Source organism: Podarcis erhardii (genome assembly GCF_964252035.2).
Source record: "Podarcis erhardii genome assembly, chromosome: 7".
Lineage (NCBI taxonomy): Eukaryota > Metazoa > Chordata > Lepidosauria > Squamata > Lacertidae > Podarcis > Podarcis erhardii.
The window spans coordinates 21,955,545-21,975,188 of NC_138511.1; the positions used below are offsets into that span (position 1 = coordinate 21,955,545).

Here is a 19,644-nt window from a genome sequence, read left to right on the forward strand (position 1 = left end):
GCTGGATGGAAGGAAGATAGTGTACCTACTGAAGAAGAATGGTTAACAAAGATGATGGACTATGCTGAAATGGCAAAAATGACCGGGAAGATCAGAAACCAAGAAGATGATAAATTTAATAAAGAATGGGGAAAATTTATAAGTTACTTGAAAGAACGTTGTAAACAATTAAAAACACTGGCAGGATTTAAAAACACTTGCAATGTACGAAGAACTATGGTAAGAACTGAGTGTTAAGGAAATACAGTGGTACCTTGGGTTACATACGCTTCAGGTTACAGATACTTCAGGTTACAGACTCCGTTAACCCAGAAATATTACCTCGGGTTAAGAACTTTGCTTCAGGATGAGAACAGAAATCATGCTCCGGTGGTGCAGCAGCAGGAGGCCCCATTAGCTAAAGTGGTGCCTCTAGTTAAGAACAGTTTCAGGTTAAGAACGGACCTCCAGAACGAGTTAAGTTCTTAACCCGAGGTACAACTGTATGGAGAACATTATACAATGCAGTTGAGAAAGAATAACTATGGAACCCGTGGAGGGAAGTCAAGGGATTCGGAGAACCCTATGTATTTGTGATGATTGATTTACGTGTGATTCTAATTGTTAAATGTAAAAACTGAATAAATATCTATATATTTAAAGGAACAGTAGTCACGTCAGATGTGCGCATTGACATCTGTGTGCAAATGCCGGCTTTGGGTTTCAGAGGGTTTCAGAGGGTTTGGGGGAGAGCTCTCCTCAATGGCTGCTTAGCGGGGGTCTCACTGTATGTCCCCCCTCCCTCAGTCAGCAGGCCTACCTCCTCCATGCCGCCACAGTCGCCAGCTGCTGCTCCCCCTTCTGCTTGCTCCTGATGCCACCCACACACTGGCCGGATGACAAGGCGGCAAACAAACAGATGGAGGACGCTTCTGTTGAGCCCCCACCACCATCGCCCCATCGCTGCCATTCACCTGCCCACCCAATGGGAGCCAGAGGAGGAAGAGCAAGCAGGCAGGGACTGCAGTCCCAGAAGGGTTCCTGTTTTCCAAGGACAGTCCCAGATTTGCAGAAACCGTCCCGGTTTCTGATCCCAGAATGTCCCACCATTTTCGTCAGAGAAATGTCAAAGGGTATAGAGTCATGTAGCCAAAGAGATAAGATATAATAAAAACTTGAGAAAACAACTGAAGGCAGCCCTGTATAGGGAAGTTTTAAAATGTTTTGTTATGTTTTTATATACAGTGGTACCTCGGGTTACATACGCTTCAGGTTACAGACTCTGCTAACCCAGAAATAGTACCTCCGGTTAAGAACTTTGCTTCAGCATGAGAACAGAAATCGTGCTCTGGCGGCGCGCCGGCAGCCCCCATTAGCTAAAGTGGTGCTTCAGGTTAAGAACAGTTTCAGGTTAAGAACAGACCTCCAGAACGAATTAAGTTCTTAACCTGAGGTACCACAGTATGCTGGAAGCTGCCAGAATGGCTGGGCCTTCCCAGTGCGATGGGCAGGGTATAAATAAAATGATGATGTTGATGATGGAATAGGACGTCCCCATTTTCATCAGAGAAATGTTGAACGCGCCAGCCCAGCTCAAAGGATTGCCTCAGTTTTCCAAGCGTTTCACAAAAGGTTCCATTCCCGCTCCCCCAGCAAAATCTGCTGCTTTTGTTTGTTTGTTTTGGCAACCTTCTTCGGCTTTGAGACTAGCTGTTCATTTGCAATGTGAGATGTAACTGGCGCCGCCTCGTTTCTCTGCTCAAGGATCACAATCTGCTCTCGAGTTGCTTTGTAGCCAGAGGCAGAGCATATGCCCATGCTGCCCAGAGTGGGCACGCTCCCGAGGGGGGCATGGCACAGAGGGTGAACTCCCAGGCGCGGGATAGCCGCTTGGGTGCCCGGCGCGGCGTGCGTGCCCTGCAGCCAGGGGTGGAGCGAGCCACCAATGGCGGACATTTGGCGCACCGCCTGCCCACAACTCCCAAGCCGTCAAAACGAAGGGGGAAGGCCGTTGGCAAGGTGGCGCAGCTCCGCCCCTTCCCCCGATGGCTCGGGGTAGGCTTGGGAGCCGCGGGCAGGTGGCGCGCCGAATGACCCCCCCTCAGTGAGGGCACCCGGGGCGGCCCATCCCCACCGCCCCCCTTCCCACACCTCTGTTTGTTTCCAAAGGTTGCTATTCTGCAGCGGCGGCAGCAGCAAATCTCAGACCCAGGACAGGGGTGGAAATTTGGCCCTCTGGGCTTCTCTGTTCGCCCCTGGAACTCTGCCCAGGCCACACTCCTCCCCAGCCCTGCTATGCTCCTTCCTTGAATGTTTCAGCGCTTGAACACTGACCATCTCGGCTGCAAGTCCTGGAAGACCTGCAGGCCTTTCCCCACCTGGCCTGGGAGGGCGGGGCCCAGACTGACTCCAGCTACAAAAAACGGAGGCTGCTGAACAGACTCTTGGGCTGGGGTATTGTTTAGGGAGGGTTGTTGGGGGTTTTTTCTTGGGTTACCGATATTAAAATTTTTTGCATCTTTATGTTTGGCTCTTGCTATGTTTTCTGTGGAAACTGTTTAATTTGGTGCACCTTTCAGTGTGTTTTATTTATTGCTTATGGCTCCTTTTGCAATCGTGTAATTCTTTTCATAAGGGACGCGGGTGGCGCTGTGGGTTAAACCACGGAGCCTATGACTTGCTGATCAGAAGATCGGCAGTTCAAATCCCCGCAACAGGGTGAGCTCCCGTTGCTCGGTCCCTGCTCCTGCCAACCTAGCAGTTCGAAAGCACGTCAAAGTGCAAGTAGATAAATAGGTACTGCTCCGGCGGGAAGGTAAACAGCGTTTCCATGCACTGCTCTGGTTCGCCAGAAGCAGCTTAGTCATGCTGGCCACATGACCCGGAAGCTGTACGCCGGGTCCCTTGGCCAATAAAGCGAGATGAGAATCGGTCATGACTGGACCTAATGGTCAGGGGTCCCTTTACCTTTACCTAATTCTTTTCATATTGCAAGCCACTTGGAGCACGGTTTTAACTATGAAAAGTGGCATACAAATGAAATTTTGAGGCTAGAGAGAGGTGTGAGTGCAAATGTGTGTAACAACATAATAATAATAATAATAATAATAATAATAATAATAATAATAATAATAGCAGCAGCAGTATACTGCCCTTCATATGTAGTTCTCAGGGCACTTCACAACATAAAAATACAAGGTAAAAAAGAAAAATACATAATAAAGAACAAAAACAAACCAGTAAGCTACTTTACAAGGGTAAAATTTACATGCCTTGCTTTGTCCACATTTGCTTCTAGCTCTGCTTACCACTGACATGTGGCCCTTGAAAGGCTGTGCAGCATGGAATGTGGCCCTGGGAAACGTTCCCCATACTTGCCAAATGGAGGGTTGTCACAGAAGCACAGATTTGTAGAGTTGGAAAGGACCACGAGTGTCATCTAGTCCAACCCCCTGCAATGCAGGAATCTTTCGACCATCATGGGACTCAAACCCACAACCCATGCTCTACCAACCAAGGTGTGTTCCATCGCTGAGAAAAGCAGGCATGTATGAAGACACTGCTGTGTCGTTAGGAACGCAGAAAGAGGCCTTATATTGGGTCAGACTAATTGTCTCTCTACCTTAGTGTTGCGAATTTGAACAAGACTTGGCTAGGTTTGATGTGGTTCTCCCTAGCAGGGGTGGAAGGACCTGTCAATTTCACTTCTCCCCAGTAGGGGTAGAAGGATCTTGCCCATTGGGATCCTCTCCCTTTCTCATTTTTCCAGTCTAAATGCAGTTCTCTACATTTCTGCAGCAATTTGCATTTTTTTAAAAAGAAATCCTCATTTAAAAAGTATTGAGCATCCGAGAACAAATTTATCCTGGGTACAGTTTTGTATACATTTTTGCAGGCAATTTCTCATAATATATTGTATTTTCGTATGTTTATTGCCACTAATACATTCCTATCTATGCATGCTTTGCCCTAAAAGATGCATTTCGGGTTAACCTTGTTTGGCTGGCGAGCTGCATTGCAAAATTCAGGAAAGTGCCTCTTTCTTTAGAGTGGCTATGTTTTGATTCTCATGTTGTTTTAGAAAGTGTGCAACTGATAGATTCAGCTTTTAATGCAAATTGAATCTAATTTCCATCTTTTTCTTCACCTGCTTCTAACCTAGGGGCAGGGAACTTTTATTTTATTTTATTTTATTTTATCCTGCGGGCCCTGCGGGATCTGATTTCTTTCCACAGGGCCTGTAAGGCAGAGTTGTTCCGCCTGGCCTTTGGCTTAGAATCAGTTTGATTCCCTCCCCCTCTTTCTTTTTCCTTCTCCCCCTGTGAAGAGGCTGCAAGATTAAAATCCTTAATCTTGTTTTTTAAATTGTATTTTAATCAACTTGTTTTTATTATTGGTTGTTAGCTGCCGTGAGCCCGGTCTTGGCTGGGGAGGCCAGGGTATAAATAAAAATTATTATTATTATTATTATTATTATTATCCCACCATTTCCTCCAAAGCACTCAAGGCAACATGCGCAGCCCTCCTTCCTGGCATCCTATCCTCACAACAGCCCTGTAAGGTAGGCTAGGTCACCCCCTGTTGAGTGGGGACCTGAACCCTGGTCTCCCAGGCCCTAGTCTGACCCTCTAACCGCTACACACCATGCTGGCTCTCTTTGTAGCTTGAGGGCCACAGTAGCTCACGGAGAATCTCCTGTAGGTGGGAGCAGGTCCACAGGGAAAGTGGGCGAAGCAGTGGGCAGGCACAGTATGGTGCAATCCTGCCACACACAAGTCAGATGTTTGCACACACAACACAACATCCGAAACAAACATCTCTCTATCCAGCATCATCGTACAGTGGTACCTCAGGTTATCAACTTGATGCGTTCTGGAGGTCCGTTCTTAACCCAAAACCGTTCTTAACCTGAGGCGCGCTTTCACTAATGGGGCCTCCTGCTGCCGCCGCGTCGCCGGAGCATGATTTCCTTTCTCATCCTAGGGCAAAGTTCGCAATCCAGAGCAATTACTTCTGGGTTAGCAGAGTCTGCAACCCGAAGCGTTTGTAACCCGAAGCATTTGTAACCTGCGGTACCATTGTACTTCAGTGCCACAATTCAGCCAGGCCAAAGCACTCAAAGTAGCGCTGGAGAGGGTTGTCACCTGGGGGCCAAACAGAGTCCTGGAGGGCCGCATTCGCCCTCCCTCCCTCCCTCCCTCTCTCAGTTGGAAGAAATGGAGAGAAGTGAAATCGACAGATCCATCCCGGGAACAAAGTTATTTTATCCCCCATACAGTGGTACCTCGGGTTACATACGCTTTAGGTTACAGACTCCGCTAACTCAGAAATATTACCTCAGGTTAAGAACTTTGCTTCAGGATGAGAACAGAAATGGTGCTTCAGGTTAAGAACAGTTTCAGGTTAAGTACAGACCTCCGGAACGAATTAAGTACTTAACCCCAGGTACCACTGTATTATGCACCATATCATACTCAAAATCATGTGCCTGTGTGTGTGTGTTTGTGTATAAACTACAGTCTACATGTGCACAGGGTAGGGGTAGGTGTGCAATCCATAACTGATTGTGAGAGGCAGTATGGTCCAATGAGTAGAGCTTGGAAAAGCAGGCACTAGATGGGGGGGGGGAACTGTCACTCTCCATATGTCGTTGGACTCCATCTCCCATCAGCCTTAGCTAGAACAGCCATGGATCACGGATGATGGGAGGAGGAGTCCAGTAACATCTGGAAGGACATGAGCTCCTCATTCCTGCGCTAGACCAACCTGAAACCTGCAGTTAATTGTGGAAGCATCACAGCAGGATTTAGGCAAAATGGTGCACCACTTTAACAAGCCACACAGATATTTAAGACACTAGCCTGGAATTTTCTTTCTATCCTGCTTTTGGCAGGGTCTCTCTCTGTCTCTCTCTCTCACACACACACCCCAGATCTGAAGTTCCTCACCCCTATGTAACCTGATCCTCTTTTAAACTGGAAACGCCAGGGATTGACTTTCTGTTCTCTGAGCGATGAGCCTTTCCCCCAGGTTTTAAAGAGCAAGGAGCCCACATCACAGGACCATAAGTCCATCATAAGCTATTGGTCCATCTAGCTCAGCATTGTCTACACAGGCCGGCAGCAGCTCTCCAGGGTTTCAGACAGGAGGCTCTCCCAGCTGAGATTTGCCAGAGCTCCTGGTCTGACCTGAATTCTCCATCTGACCGGCTGGGGGTGGGGGGAGCTCGACTCGGCAAGTGGGAGAGAGCCCCTTTAGTAAACATATATATTTAATAAATACATATGTGTACTAAAAGGGCTGTACATGCAGTTTGCAAGCTATAGCCCCACAGGAGCCATCTGCGAATTACATGCTCCTCATTCTCAATTAACCTCCATCTCCAGGGCCTACCACTGTGAGTTACCCCTAGGTCTCAAGTTTGGGCCCTGAAATCTCAAAGTCTGCGATGCTCTTGGCCTGCCTGGCAGATCTACTTGGAGATTCCACTGGGTTCTGAGCCTGGGACCTTCTACATGCCAAGCACGTGCTCTGTCACGGAGCAGCCCTTCCTCACCCCTTTGGATCCTGATCTCCACATACATCTGTATGCCTGCCTCCCCCCCCCCTCTCTCTCTCGTAACACAGATCAAAACGCCTGCAATGATTTGTTACACGAGGCCTGTGTGTGTGTGTGTGGTTTTCTTTGGCTCTTTCAAAGAAATTAATTGACAATTCCGGTTTGAGGGAAGTCAGAATTGGCTTGAAAGACAAGTTTTCCTCCTAAAGGCTTGCGAGCGACATCCATAAAGGTAGTAGAAAAGGGGAAGGCACTTGGCTCTCAGTGGGAGAGCTATTCCAGGAGACTACGGGGAAACAATGGAGATTTAAAAACATAAAATAAAACAGTGTGTCCTCCTAAGAAAGCACAGATGGTTAGAGCAGGTCACCTCTACATGGTAACAGGTAAAGGCAAGGAACCGGGGGTCTTTCCCCCTTTAAGCTGCCCTCACACACCCCAAACATACACACCCAGAAGGGTGACAGAATATGTATTTCTCATCATGATTTATTTTTTGGAAATAGTTGGTGCTCTCAAAGAGCTTCAAGTCTACTCAGCTTATGGGAATGCTCTGAACATTTTTTTTCAAATACTGTTTTACCTATTTAGAGAAACCGCTTCATAGAATCACAGAATTGTAGAGCTGGAGGGGAACCCAAAGGTCATCCAGTCCAACCCCCGGCAATGCAGGAATGTGACAGATGGCCACCATCTAACTTTATCCATCAATAAAGTGCTCCAAGCGTCGTACAAAGAAAGCAACCTTCTACGATCACTTCTTCCTCACGGTATGGATGGCCCTTCACTATTTATTTTTTTTAAACGCAGCACGTGATCGTCCGGACTTTGAGTTGCATCCAATGCCAGTCCTACTCAGAGTAGACCCACTGAAGTTCATGGGCACGACTAACTTAGGTGTGCTGACTTCAAGGGCTCCGCTTTACTGAGTAGGGACTTAGGCCCCATCCACCCTCTCAGCATCGTGATGCTTCACCAGTGTTTCCCAACCCTGGGTCTCCAGCTGTTTTTGGACTACAACTCCCATCATCCCTGACCACTGGTTCTGCTAGTGACAAGCTCCCCTCCCCGTTTGCCTCCCAGAACTAGCAGAGGACTGAAATGAGCAGAGCAGCAGCAGGCTGCACGCAGGCGCAGTCTCAGATTGTTTGGGGGTAACCCTGGAGTGGAGAGGACTTAAGACAGCTGATGGGAGGCAGGGACCTTCAGTCTCAGCAACTGCTTCATGGGGGCAAGATCTAATGCAGGCATAGGCAAACTCCGGCCTTCCAGATGTTTGGGACTACAATTCCCATCATCCCTAGCTCGTAGGACCCAGTGGTCAGGGATGATGGGAATTGTAGTCCCAAGCATCTGGAGGGCCAGAGCTTGCCTGTGCCTGATCTAATGAGTTGCTGTGCTCATTAGGCCTGCACAGATCCTGCTTTTGCTAATAAAGGGTTAACTCCAACATGCCTGATGTGATTTATTGCTGGCTCGCTCCTGACACCGCTGGAGATTGAGCCTGGGATCTTCTCCAGGCAAGGCAGATGCTCTACCTCTAAGCTCCCATTGAGACCACAAAGCCCGTGTTTAAGACAAATAATAACTGTAGGAAATGTAAAGAAAAAGAAGGAACATTTTATCATATGTGGTGGGAATGTAAGAAAGTAAAAAACTTCTGGGAAATGATATACTGTACAATAGTACATCGGGTTACATATGCTTCAGGTTACAGACGCTTCAGGTTACAGACTCCACCAACCCAGAAATAGTGCTTCAGGTTAAGAACTTTGCTTCAGGATGAGAACAGAAATTGTGCTCTGGCGGTGCGGCGGCAGCGGGAGGCCCCATTAGCTAAAGTGGTGCTTCAGGTTAAGAACAGTTTCAGGTTAAGTACGGACCTCTGGAATGAATTAAGTACTTAACCTGAGGCACTAATGTATAATGAGATGAAAAAGATGCTGAAATATACATTTTTTTTAAATAAAGAAGCATTTTTACTTGGTATTATAAGTGAGGATATTAATAGACAAGATGTTAAATTGTTTTTATATGCAACAACAGCGGCAAGAGTATTGTTAGCCCAGAAATGGAAGCAAGAAGAGATCCGACGAAAGAAGAATGGCAGACAAAATTAATGGACTACGCAGAATTAGATAAAATGACAGGAAGGTTTCAAACCTGCGGGACCAGAGATTCACAGAAGATTGGAAGAAATATACGAACTATCTGAAGAGCAACTGTAATCAACAAATTACACTAGTAGGACTACAAGAAGTTTTGTAAAGAGAAATATATGAAACATTGTAAAGTCGAGAAAGAATAGAGATATTAGTTATGAGATTTAAATGTAATAGTGAAAGTAAGAAATGTATATTAAGTGAATAGATTGGAAAAATTCTCAGATGTGATTGATGGAAGTCCAAAAACTGTATAAGATGTAAAAGTATGTCTGCCGTATTTTTCTCTCTATAAGATGCACCAGACCATAAGATGCACCTAGTTTTTGGAGGATGAAAACAAGAAAAAAAATATTCTGAATCTCAGAAGCCAGAACAGCAAGAGGGATTGCTGCGCAGCGAAAGCAGCGATCCCTCTTCCTGGCTTCTGGGATAGCTGCGCAGCCTGCATTCTCCCCATAAGACGCACACACATTTCCCCTTACTTTTTAGGAGGGAAAAATGAGTCTTATAGAGCAAAAAATATGGTAATTATTGTTGAAAATAGTATGTTAAAAAAAAACATAATAAAAATTTATATATGTATAAAAAAAGAGACCACGAAGCCTGGAGTCCAAAATGACCTTACCGCACCCCTGAAGCTGGCAAACCTACCAGGGCTGGATCATGTCATCAATTACCATTGGGTAGCAACACCCAGCCTGGTAGCTGAGGTCAGAAACCGGGGATCCTCTTGATTCCCCTTCAGATACACAGCTGAACTGTGTCCAGGCCAAGTGAAATTGACTGTGTGACCGTTTACTAATTTGGGGGAGGGGGAAAGGCTTTGGGGCAACCGGGACACATTTTTGGCTCTTGCGGGAAACATTACGGCAATTGGCCCAGAGAAGGAGGGCGAGGAACGGGCCAGGTATTATTTTCCTAGCCAACTGGCCAGCTTTGGAAAGAAAGGACATGCAAGCAGCCAATTCACACAACCAAGCTGGCAAGCGGAGGATTTGGGTGTTGGGCAGAGCGGTCCTCGGGGAAGCCGAATGATATATGGGCCTCCTCTTCACCCTACATCTCAAAATTGAGACACAGTGACTACAACTCTGGCCAGGCCAAGCAGCTGGACTTGTAAGTAGGCAGGCAGGCAGTTCCACGTTTGGCCTCGCCTCCGAAAGGTTATCGTGGAGTTTTGGCAGTCAAAATGATTCAGGGGATGGAGGACTCTCCTATGAGGAAAGGCTTCAACACTGGGGACTTTATAGTTTAGAGAAAAGGTGACATGACAGAAGGTTATAAAATAATGTGTGGCAGGGTGACCGTGGGCAGAGGAAAGTTTTCCTCCTGCTCTTATAACACTGGGCACCCAACAGAGATGAACGTTAGAAGATTCGGGACAGGTAGCCAAAAGCACTTCTTCATAGTTAAACTGTGGAACTCACTGCCACAGGAAACAGTGATGGCCACCGACTCGGGTGGCTTTAAAAGAGGACAGGGCAAATTCACAGAGGCTACCGACCATGACAGCTATGCTCTGCCTCCACATTCACGCCTGGACCTAATGGTCAGGGGTCCCTTTACCTTTACCTGGGACGCGGGTGGTGCTGTGGGTTAAACCACAGAGCCTAGGGCTTGCCGATCAGAAAGTCGGTGGTTTGAATCCCCGCGACGGGGTGAGCTCCAGTTGCTCGGTCCCAGATCCTGCCAACCTAGCAGCTCGAAAGCACGTCAAAGTGCAAGTAGATGAATAGGTACCGCTCCAGCAGGAAGGTAAACGGCATTTCCAGCGCTGCTCTGGTTCACCAGAAGCAGCTTAGTCATGCTGGCCATATGACCTGGAAGCTGTACGCCAGCTCCCTCAGCCAATAAAGTGAGATGAGCGCCGCAACCCCAGAGTCGGCCACAACTGGACCTAATGGTCAGGGGACCTTTACCTTACCGGCCACGATGGCTATGCTCTGCCTCCACATTCAGAGGCAGCAATGCCAGTTGTTTGAAACTATAGGGAGAGGGCTCTTGTCTTTGGGTTTTGCCTTTGGGCTTGCCATAATGGGCATCTGGTTTTCCACTGTGAGAACAGGTTGCTGGACTGGTTGAGCCACTGGCCTGATCTAAAGGGACCCCTGACCATTAGGTCCAGTTGTGACCGACTCTGGGTTTGCGGCGCTCATCTCGCTTTACTGGCCGAGGGAGCTGGCTTACAGCTTCCAGGTCATGTGGCCAGCATAACTAAGCCACTTCTGGCGAACCAGAGCAGCGCCCGGAAACGCCGTTTACCTTCCCGCCGGAGTGGTACCTATTTATCTACTTGCACTTTGACGTGCTTTCGAACTCCTAGGTTGGCGGGAGCAGGGACTGAGCAACGGGAGCTCACTCCGTCACAGGGATTTGAACTGCCGACCTTCTGATCGGCAAGTCCTAGGCTCTGTGGTTTAACCCACAGCGCCACCCACGTCCCTGGCCTGATCTAGCAGGGTCTTATTTTCTTATTTGCCTTGAAGGACTAGCCTCCACTGACCTCCACTAAAGGTTTTCCTGCTCTGGCTACTAGAAGCCCTTTGAGTGGAGAGCGCGGTGATTTGAACCCATGTTCTCTCACGCAACAAGTTTGTGCCTCTAGACGCCAAGCACCTGTACCCCATGCTGTCAGTTTTCTACTGGTCACCATTGCCTGCTTAGTTGTTTCCGGGCCCCATTAGAAGGGTTAGTTTTGTCCTTTAAGGCCCTTATATTGAGGGTGAAGGACCTTTACTCATGCTCAGCACTTGAAACAGAAGGAGGAGGTCCTCTCTCTCTCATCCTTGCCCCACCTGAGGCCTTGTCAGAGGGCAGACGACAACCGCAAAGAGCGAGTTTCCGACCACAGCCCAAAGCAATTGAGCAAAGTCCAGTTTAATTGCTCACGGCAGGCAAGGAGACATTTGTTTGTTTGTTTGAAAGATCCCCCCCCCCCCACGTGCTAACCAATGACCAATAGATAATCACCACAAGCCCACTGGCACGATGGTCCACACGTGGAACGCGATAACAAAGTGAGATTTATGACTGACATTACAGCCCTGAATCAATTGACGTGGAAGCAATTCTCATTCTCTCTCTCTCATTATTTCCACCCAGTGATCTGTCAAGCTAAAGGTGTCTCTTGTCTAAAGCGAATCTCAAATTATTATTATTATTATTATTATTATTATTATTATTATTATTATTATTATTCTGTTCATGTCTTTCAAGGGAAGGGGTCAAAATCTGTTTACCGCTCACACTCTGTATTTGATGGCCTCCGTGGGCTGCTTAGGGAGTAAGGCCTATATATAATGAGGGGGTAGTTGGTGTAGTGGTTAGAGTGCTGGACTAGGGCGTGGGAGACCAGGGTTCGAATCCCCACCCAGCTAAGAAGCTCACTGGGTGACCTTGGGCCAGTGATTACCTCTCTCGGACTTTTTTACCTCACAAGATTGTTGTGAGGATTAAATGAGGAGGGAGAAAGCCCTGCATGCTACCGGGAGCTTCTTGTAGAAAAAGGTGGGATATCAATGCATAACAAATTAATTTGATCAATCAAGTAGCACATAAAAACGTGGATATTTTTAAAATGAAATAAATGCAGACATCTCTGGTTCAGGTCCCACAAATCCGCCCACTGTACCACACTGCCTCTCCTGCAAAAAAGGACACGGGGTCCGTGGCTCTGCTCTCATTCAACTTCCTGAGATAACTCCGCCATGCTGCTTCCCTTGAGGAAGGCTGCTATTTGCTGCAAAACTTTGTCCACTCCATACATTTAAAGCACATGGTTCTCTGCCAAAGCATCATGGGAACTGTAGTTTGTTAAAGGTGCCAGGAGGTGCAAAGGTAAACTGCAGTTCCCAGAGCTCTTTGGAGAAATGTATGGCATGGACACAGCACAGCCAGAGTCCAAACTTTACATGATGCGCGTCGGAGTGCCAACTTGAATAAAATATTTTTTGGGGGGGAGAGGTAAGCCCTGCCACACATAATCGGGAATGGCAGTGCTGATCAACAGGGACCAAACCCCCTTAAATATTTTATTGGGGGGGCCCAAAGTGACCTCGGCCCCTACGAATTGGCTCCTTGGCGGCACGCATGAATGTTCCTTTTCTCCGAAGCGAAAGGAGCACAATGCGCCTGACACACAGCTCTGTAAACCACCTCCTCACTTAGGTTTATTTGCGGTGCATTTTTCATCGCTCACCTTAAGTTAACCATGACATGACAAGAAGGCTGAATGATCACCACAGCATCACACGCTCTCCTTTTCGAGCCCAAGAGTTCCCCCCAAAGAATCCTGGACACTGCAGCTTCCAAAGGCTGTTAGGGGTATACTACAGTTCCCGAGGGGTGCACTACAGTTCCCAGGATTCTTTGACGGAAGCTTTCAATGTGTTTGAAATGTACAGCGTTGCTTCAGAAGGCAGAGCTAGAACAAATGGGTGGAAGTGACAGGTTTTGGCTAAACGGTTGGAGGCCAAATTTCAGTCACCATACCCAACATACGTTTAAAGTACATGGTGTCCCCACCAAAGAACCCTGGGAACTGTAGTTCTGCAGGGTCAAACACCATTTCTTTGGGGGGAAGTTATGTGCTTTCAATCTATGGTTTGTACGTAGCTGTAGAGAGTCTTGTAGGGAATGTACTTCGCCCCTCCGGCTTCAGCAGGAAAATCGGAGACCAGGGTAACCCCAATCAGGGGTGACCGGTGCCCGTTGCAACTGTTTGGGCGGAAGGCTGGGAGCTGAACAGTAGGTGGCACCAGAGCCCACAAGAGGCCAAACCAACGCAGTCCAGCTTCATTGCCATCCTTCTCTTCCCTGCTGAGCTCTACAAGGGACAACCCTGAGAATTAGAAGGAAGAAGCTAGACTGGATCTTAGTAAGATGGCAGGCAGGTGGGGCTAGCTAAAGTTGGCAGGGCAGGGCCCCCTTTGCGCTAGTGCACCAGCCTCCACTGTCCCAGCCAGGGAATGCCCACTAGCTCAATGAGGGATCATTCCAGTTATCGAACGGCTCTCACCACCTCCTAAGATTCAGCCACACACTGCCCTCTGGCAACTTGAGCCCATTAGAGTCGTACCTGTGCCCTGTGGCAGCAAAGGCCCAGCCTTTGTCCTCCTCAAGGCCACAGTGCAGCATACAGAAGGCTGCACGTGCCTGCATCTGAAAGGGAGGGCTTGGAGAGACCCTTGCAAGCTACTGCCAGTCAGCGTAGACAACACTGTGTTACATACGCCAACAGTCTGATATGGTATAATGCAAAGGACACGGGTGGCGCTGTGGGTTAAACCACAGAGCCTAGGACTTGCCGATGAGAAGGTTGGCGGTTCAAATTCCTGTGAAGGTAAACGGCATTTCCGTGCGCTGCTCTGGTTCGCCAGAAGCGGCTTAGTCATGCTGGCCACATGACTCGGAAGCTGTATGCCGGCTCCCTCAGCCAATAAAGCGAGATGAGCACCGCAACCCCAGAGTCGGCCACGAATGGACCTAATGGTCAGGGGTCCCTTTACCTTTATGTTCCTATGCTGTTGTTTCATCGGGGAGGGGCCTTGGGTACAATAGGCACCATCTCCAAGGAGGTCTGAGAGAGACCCCCATCGGAAACCCTGGAGGGCTGGCTGCTGGTGGTCAGTGTAGGCAGCACTGAGCTAGATATGTCAATGGTCCGATGCAGTACAAAGGCAGCTTCCTGTTCGAAAAAAGCTCATGTCTTAGAAACACGAGGACTAGGATCTTACTTATCTTTAAAGAAAGGGATCGTAGGTTTGAGGCAGAGACCTGCTTTGGCCCCAGGTTTCACTCCCAGCATCTCCAGGTAAGGATTCCCATCTGAAACCCTGGACTGCTGCTGCCAATCAGAGCAGACAATACTGAGCTACTTAGAGTCCCAGGGGTCAGCAAACTTTTTCAGCAGGGGGCCGGTCCACTGTCCCTCAGACCTTGTGGGGGGCTGGACTATATGGGGGGGGGGGATGAACGAATTCCTATGCTCCACAAATAACCCAGAGATGCATTTTAAATAAAAGCACACATTCTACTCATGTAAGAACACCAGGCAGGCCCCACAAACAACCCAGAGATGCATTTTAAATAAAAGGACACATTCTACTCATGTAAAACACACTGATTCCCGGACCGTCCGTGGGCCAGATTTAGAAGGCGATTGGGCCGGATCTGGCCCCTGGGCCTTAGTTTGCCTATCCATGAATTAGACCAACCAATCTGACTCATAAGCCATTTTCCTGTGTTCCTATGCATCAACACTTTAGGTATGCAAGTCCCCCTCAACTCTTCCCCAAACCCAGTTCCTTCAGCCTAAGACCCGTTGGCCGTACCCTTGATGAGCAAAGGCTTTTGCCTTCCGAATCTTGCTAGGCTTCAACTTTCATCTCCTCTAGCCAGCATGACCAATGGTTAGAGATGACGGGAGTTGGCACCTAGCGGCACTTGGCGATGGGAAACAGAGGCTTCTGGCCTCCTCTGGAACCCATTTCACTTCACCTCTCTCTGCTCTGAAAGGGCATCGCCTGCATTTGAATTCTTAAAAACAGAAGCTCGTCCCGACACCTCCTCCAACACCACCATCAAAGAAAGACACCACTAAAAATGTGAGGAAACTGTAGATCTTGAAAGGAAAGCTCCAAAATGGGAGCAGAGAGAGAGCCTAGGAGCCAAGATGCTCAGCTGATGCCAAGAGCTTATAAAACACAGCCAAAGGCTGTAGCTCATTGGTAGAGCAGCGGCCTTGCATACAAAAGGTCCCAGGTTCAAATCCCCCCAGGTAGAGCTGGGAGAAGCCTCTGTTTGAAGCCCTGGAGAGATGCTGCCAGTCAGTGTACACAGTACTGAACGAATGGTGTGACTCAGGATAAGGCTGCTTCGTACATTCCTGAGCAGCTCCCGATTCTAACTTCTCAGATATCCACAAAACACCTTTAGGAAGTGACACGGTCTTTGAACTATGGGGGGGACACCAAGTGTTTTCAAGGGAAATTCAGCCTCTCTTTCACCACCACTGCCACCCCATTTGTGCGCCTGCTCTTATAAATCAGGCTTGTCGAGTCAGATCAAAGATCCACCGGGTCCCTACGTCCTGTCTTCCAAGAGCGGGAAGTCAAGATGTCACTGGGGAACTCAGAACCAAAAAAAACCGCAAAGGGGACAGCCTTCCCTGATTGGCCGCCCCCCGTAATTCGGCGCTGGAGGGTAGACTGCTGCTGGCAATGCAGGTTCCGTTTCCTCCTCAAAAGTAAACAGCTGCCGATTTATTCTCAACGAATCTGCTTGATGTCCCCCTCGTGGGTTTTGTGGTTTTTTTTAAGTCGTCTAAGCTGCCAGCCATCACCACAAACCTTGCAGAGGTATATCTATATGTATATATTTGCACATCGGTGGATAGGTTAAATGATGAGAAACTCAGCAATGGGCACCCTAGCAGCTGAATCTCACCTGAGGTAAACTCGCCAGGTAAGCCCCCCCCCCCAACAACACCACCCTTTCCAGACTGCAGTACAGACACTGCCATCGCGACCTACTTCACAGGGTTGTCGTGAGGAAAAACTACAAGGGAGCGTACGGCAGAATGGCTAAGGGTGATTCCTGTGACCGTTTGAAACATTCAAGAGATCCCTGATGACATTCACTTTCCAAGGCAACGGATTCCCTGGAATTTGGCAAAATACCCAAACAGTACATCCCTCATCCTTCCTTGTTCTGCGTGGCCACATTTCTCTCTGCCTCTCTCTTTCTCACCCCCACCCCTGCACTCCCAATGGGAGGTGAGAAATGCAGTGTACAAACTCCCCCCCCCAAAAAAAATGGGATGGGATGGTGCATGGCCGCTGGCCTTACCTTCCACAGTTGCAGTGACAGACTCTGTCTTCACCTCTCAAATGCGGTAAGATATAATTGTGAAATCGGTCCAAAAGTGCGTTCATATCCATCAAGCACGCAATTGCCTGTTTCAATAATAATAATAATAATCACACAACCCCATAAGGCTAGAAGTGTCGGAATAAAACATTCTCTCGTGTTTGATTGCTAATATATATTAAAGGAAACCTAGGCCTATGAAAGAATGACTTGCCCTCAGAATTATATATTACACACACACATACATACATTGAAATGGGGCACACAGATCAGACGTTCCACAACCGCACCTAAGAATTTGGGGAAGGGGAAGACGAGAGAGAAGGAAATAAGAGGAAATCGAAGTGTCTCCTTACCATAACAATTGAGGCCCCCAAGATCATAAATATCATGGTGTTTGTATTCATGGACATCAACTGGAAATGGACAGCCGCTGTGTCACTACCCCCCAGCCCACCCCCCACCCCCTTGCCCAGAATGAAAAAGGAGAGAAAGGGGTGCCAGCTTTTCCTATAGAGGTCAGAGATGGTCAGGTACAAAGTCTTCAAACCGATCTGCAGTCCTGAAGGGGGGGCAGGCTCCTGGCCCCCCCAATTTCCAAGCATACACAAATGCACTCCTCTATTTTCTTATCCAAGCTGAACCTTCTGGCTGGTTTGTTGGTCTGTTTGGGTCTTTTGCTTTCCACCCCGCTCTCCTCCAACTCCTCCTCCTCTTCTTCTTCTTCCTCGGATTAGTCCAACATATATCGATAGAGAGAAAAGATCGGCAGGTAGGCAGAAGAGAAAGATTCCTAGGGCAAATCATGCGATCCACTCAAGCCGTCCAAGCGAAAGGTCGACCACATCACAGCGGTGCACCGCCAACACCAGGCAGAGGAATTGATCCAGCCCCAAAAAATAATAATTTGTGGGGGGGTTTTGTTTTTTGTTAAGAAAAGCAAAACACGAAACCAAGTAAGAAATGAAAAAAAAAATACCCAACATGCAGAGAGAAAGAGAGGAGGGGGGTGGAAAGGAATGATAAAGAGTAGATTCTGCTTCTGGGGCCATCAGATGACACTCTGGGGCTTCAAGGCAACCTCTGCTCAAAATAAGGACCCATCCTTTTTTTTTTTTTTTTTTTTGGAGGGGGGAAGGTATGGGTGAGCAATTGGTGCAAAGAAGACTGGGAGAGGGAAGGCTGTTAAAAATTGCTTCCCCTTTCTGCTCTCTTTTCTCTCTCTCTCTCTCTCTCTCTCCTCCACTCCCCCCCCCCCCCCCCTTAGCAGGGGGGAAAATGGAAGAAGGCGGCTGGCAAGATGAGATGTTGGTGGGCACGGGGTGGCGTCATGTTGGAGTCTTTTAAAAAGATAGTCGCCTGGTCTTGTTCCATTTGCTGGGGAGGAGACCCATCGCTGGGGAGGAAAGGCACGCGCACACGCGAGAGAGCGCGCGCGCGCGCACACACACACACAGAGAGAGAGAGAGAGAGAGAGAGATAGAGAGAGAGAGAGACCCCAGGCTCTGCTGCTGTGTTTTTTCCTCCCGGGGGGGGGGATGGAGAGGAGGAATCAAAAACCCCACAAAACGTGACCTGAGGATGGATTTTGGCAGCTTCTCTTTCTCCACCCACCCCTTTCCCCCTCCCTCCTTCCCTCTCTCTCTCTCTCTCTCTCTCTTGGTGACATTGAAGCTGGAATAAATACCTCCTGCACCATCTAAGTTAGATGCATTTTTGTTTAAAATGTGCGGTTTTTTAAGAGAGAGAGAATTAAAAAAAAAAAAAAGACAACAAGCTAGTGCTTTTGCAGTCAGCATGAACGATTCCCACCCCCACCCCACCCCCCAAAATCAGGCTCTTAAAATCATCATCATCATAATTAACCATAATCATAATCGTAGCCCTCCTTTCCCCAGCCCACCCACCCACCCACCCACCGCACCAAGCCAGCCCCGCCCCGGGACTTTAAGATGTGGGACGGCAGGGTGGGTGGCACCCTCCTTTTGGGTTGGGGGGTGCTCTCGCCGCTTGCAAGAAGGGGCTTGCAACTGGGTCTTGTCGATTTCATCCTAGGAAATTAGCAAGGTGGTTTTTTTGCTCCCCCTGCTCGCGCGCACTCTCTCTCTCTCTCCCCTTCCCACCCACCCGCTTGCATAGAGAAAGGATTTTTTTACCTATTTGAGGTGGCGCCGCTCCATCTTAAAGGCTCGTTGCTTAAGGAGGGAGGGGGGGTGGGTGGGTGGGAGGAGGGACAGAGGTGGGGGGGAGAGAGGAAAGGGGGGAAAGAAACCCTCCACGCTGCAGATCCTGTGCTCTCTCTCTGTGTGTTTACTAACCTCCCTCCCTCTCTCTCTGCACAAATTTCCCCACTCTCCCTTCCTTTAATCAAAATGGTGCTTGATCAAATTTGGAATCCTTCTCCCTGCTCTCTCTCGCTCTCTCTCCGCTCTGCCTTTTTTTTTTTTCCAGGATCTCTAGCATGGTATTAGCACACACACAAAATAAAGGGGGAGAAAAAGCCATCACACCTCTCCTATTTTGCCCTGGAAATCCCCGGTGGAAAAGAGGCTCCGTTCATCTCTCTCTCTCTCTCTCCCTCCCTCTCTCTCGCACAGATCTTCACTGACACCTCTTACCTGGGGATGGTAGTGACCCTCCCCCCGCCGCCCACTCCACACACCCACAAAAGTGATTTTCACCATCAGGAAGGGCTGGTTTTGTGTGCTGCTGCTGTTGTGAAAGGGTGCAGAATTAGAAAAGGAAGGAAATTTGAGTCGGGGGGGGGGGGAGAGATGGTTGGAGGAAGGGAGGGGGTCTCGTTTATGGGTGGAGAGTATCTTTCTTCCTGCCAGAGGAGAGCTCTCCATTGCAAAAGTTACGACCCAAGTGCAAAAGGACACGAAGCACACCTCCGCTCCTTAGGCAGGGACCTGAGCGACCTCTCCCCATAAGGCTGAGAAATTGAGATTACCAGATGTAGGAACTGCTGCTCTAATGGGCGTCCTCTGCTGGACGCTTTCGGTACGCTCAGAGATCAGGCTCACTAGAAACGAGCTTGCTAGGCTAGATAGAGATGGGAGCATATCTCGC

The 19,644-nt window shown here is 48.5% G+C and overlaps 1 protein-coding gene across 2 annotated transcripts in view; it reads right to left on the reverse strand.

The window, feature by feature from the left end:
• Window positions 1-19,124, reverse strand: part of TMEM240 (transmembrane protein 240) — a 41,920-nt gene extending 22,796 nt beyond the window's left edge. The window contains exons 1-2 of one of the 2 annotated variants that reach the window (XM_081871368.1): window positions 18,729-19,124; window positions 16,552-16,658 (exon numbers count right to left, since the gene is read on the reverse strand). In XM_081871368.1, coding sequence (XP_081727494.1) covers window positions 16,552-16,643 — 92 coding nt within the window. In that variant the 5' untranslated portion in view covers window positions 16,644-16,658; window positions 18,729-19,124. Of the gene's footprint in view, window positions 1-16,551; window positions 16,659-16,928; window positions 17,826-18,728 lie in introns of those variants that run through there. The other variant, XM_081871367.1, reaches the window with a different exon arrangement.
• Between the last annotated feature and the right edge of the window lie 520 nt (window positions 19,125-19,644).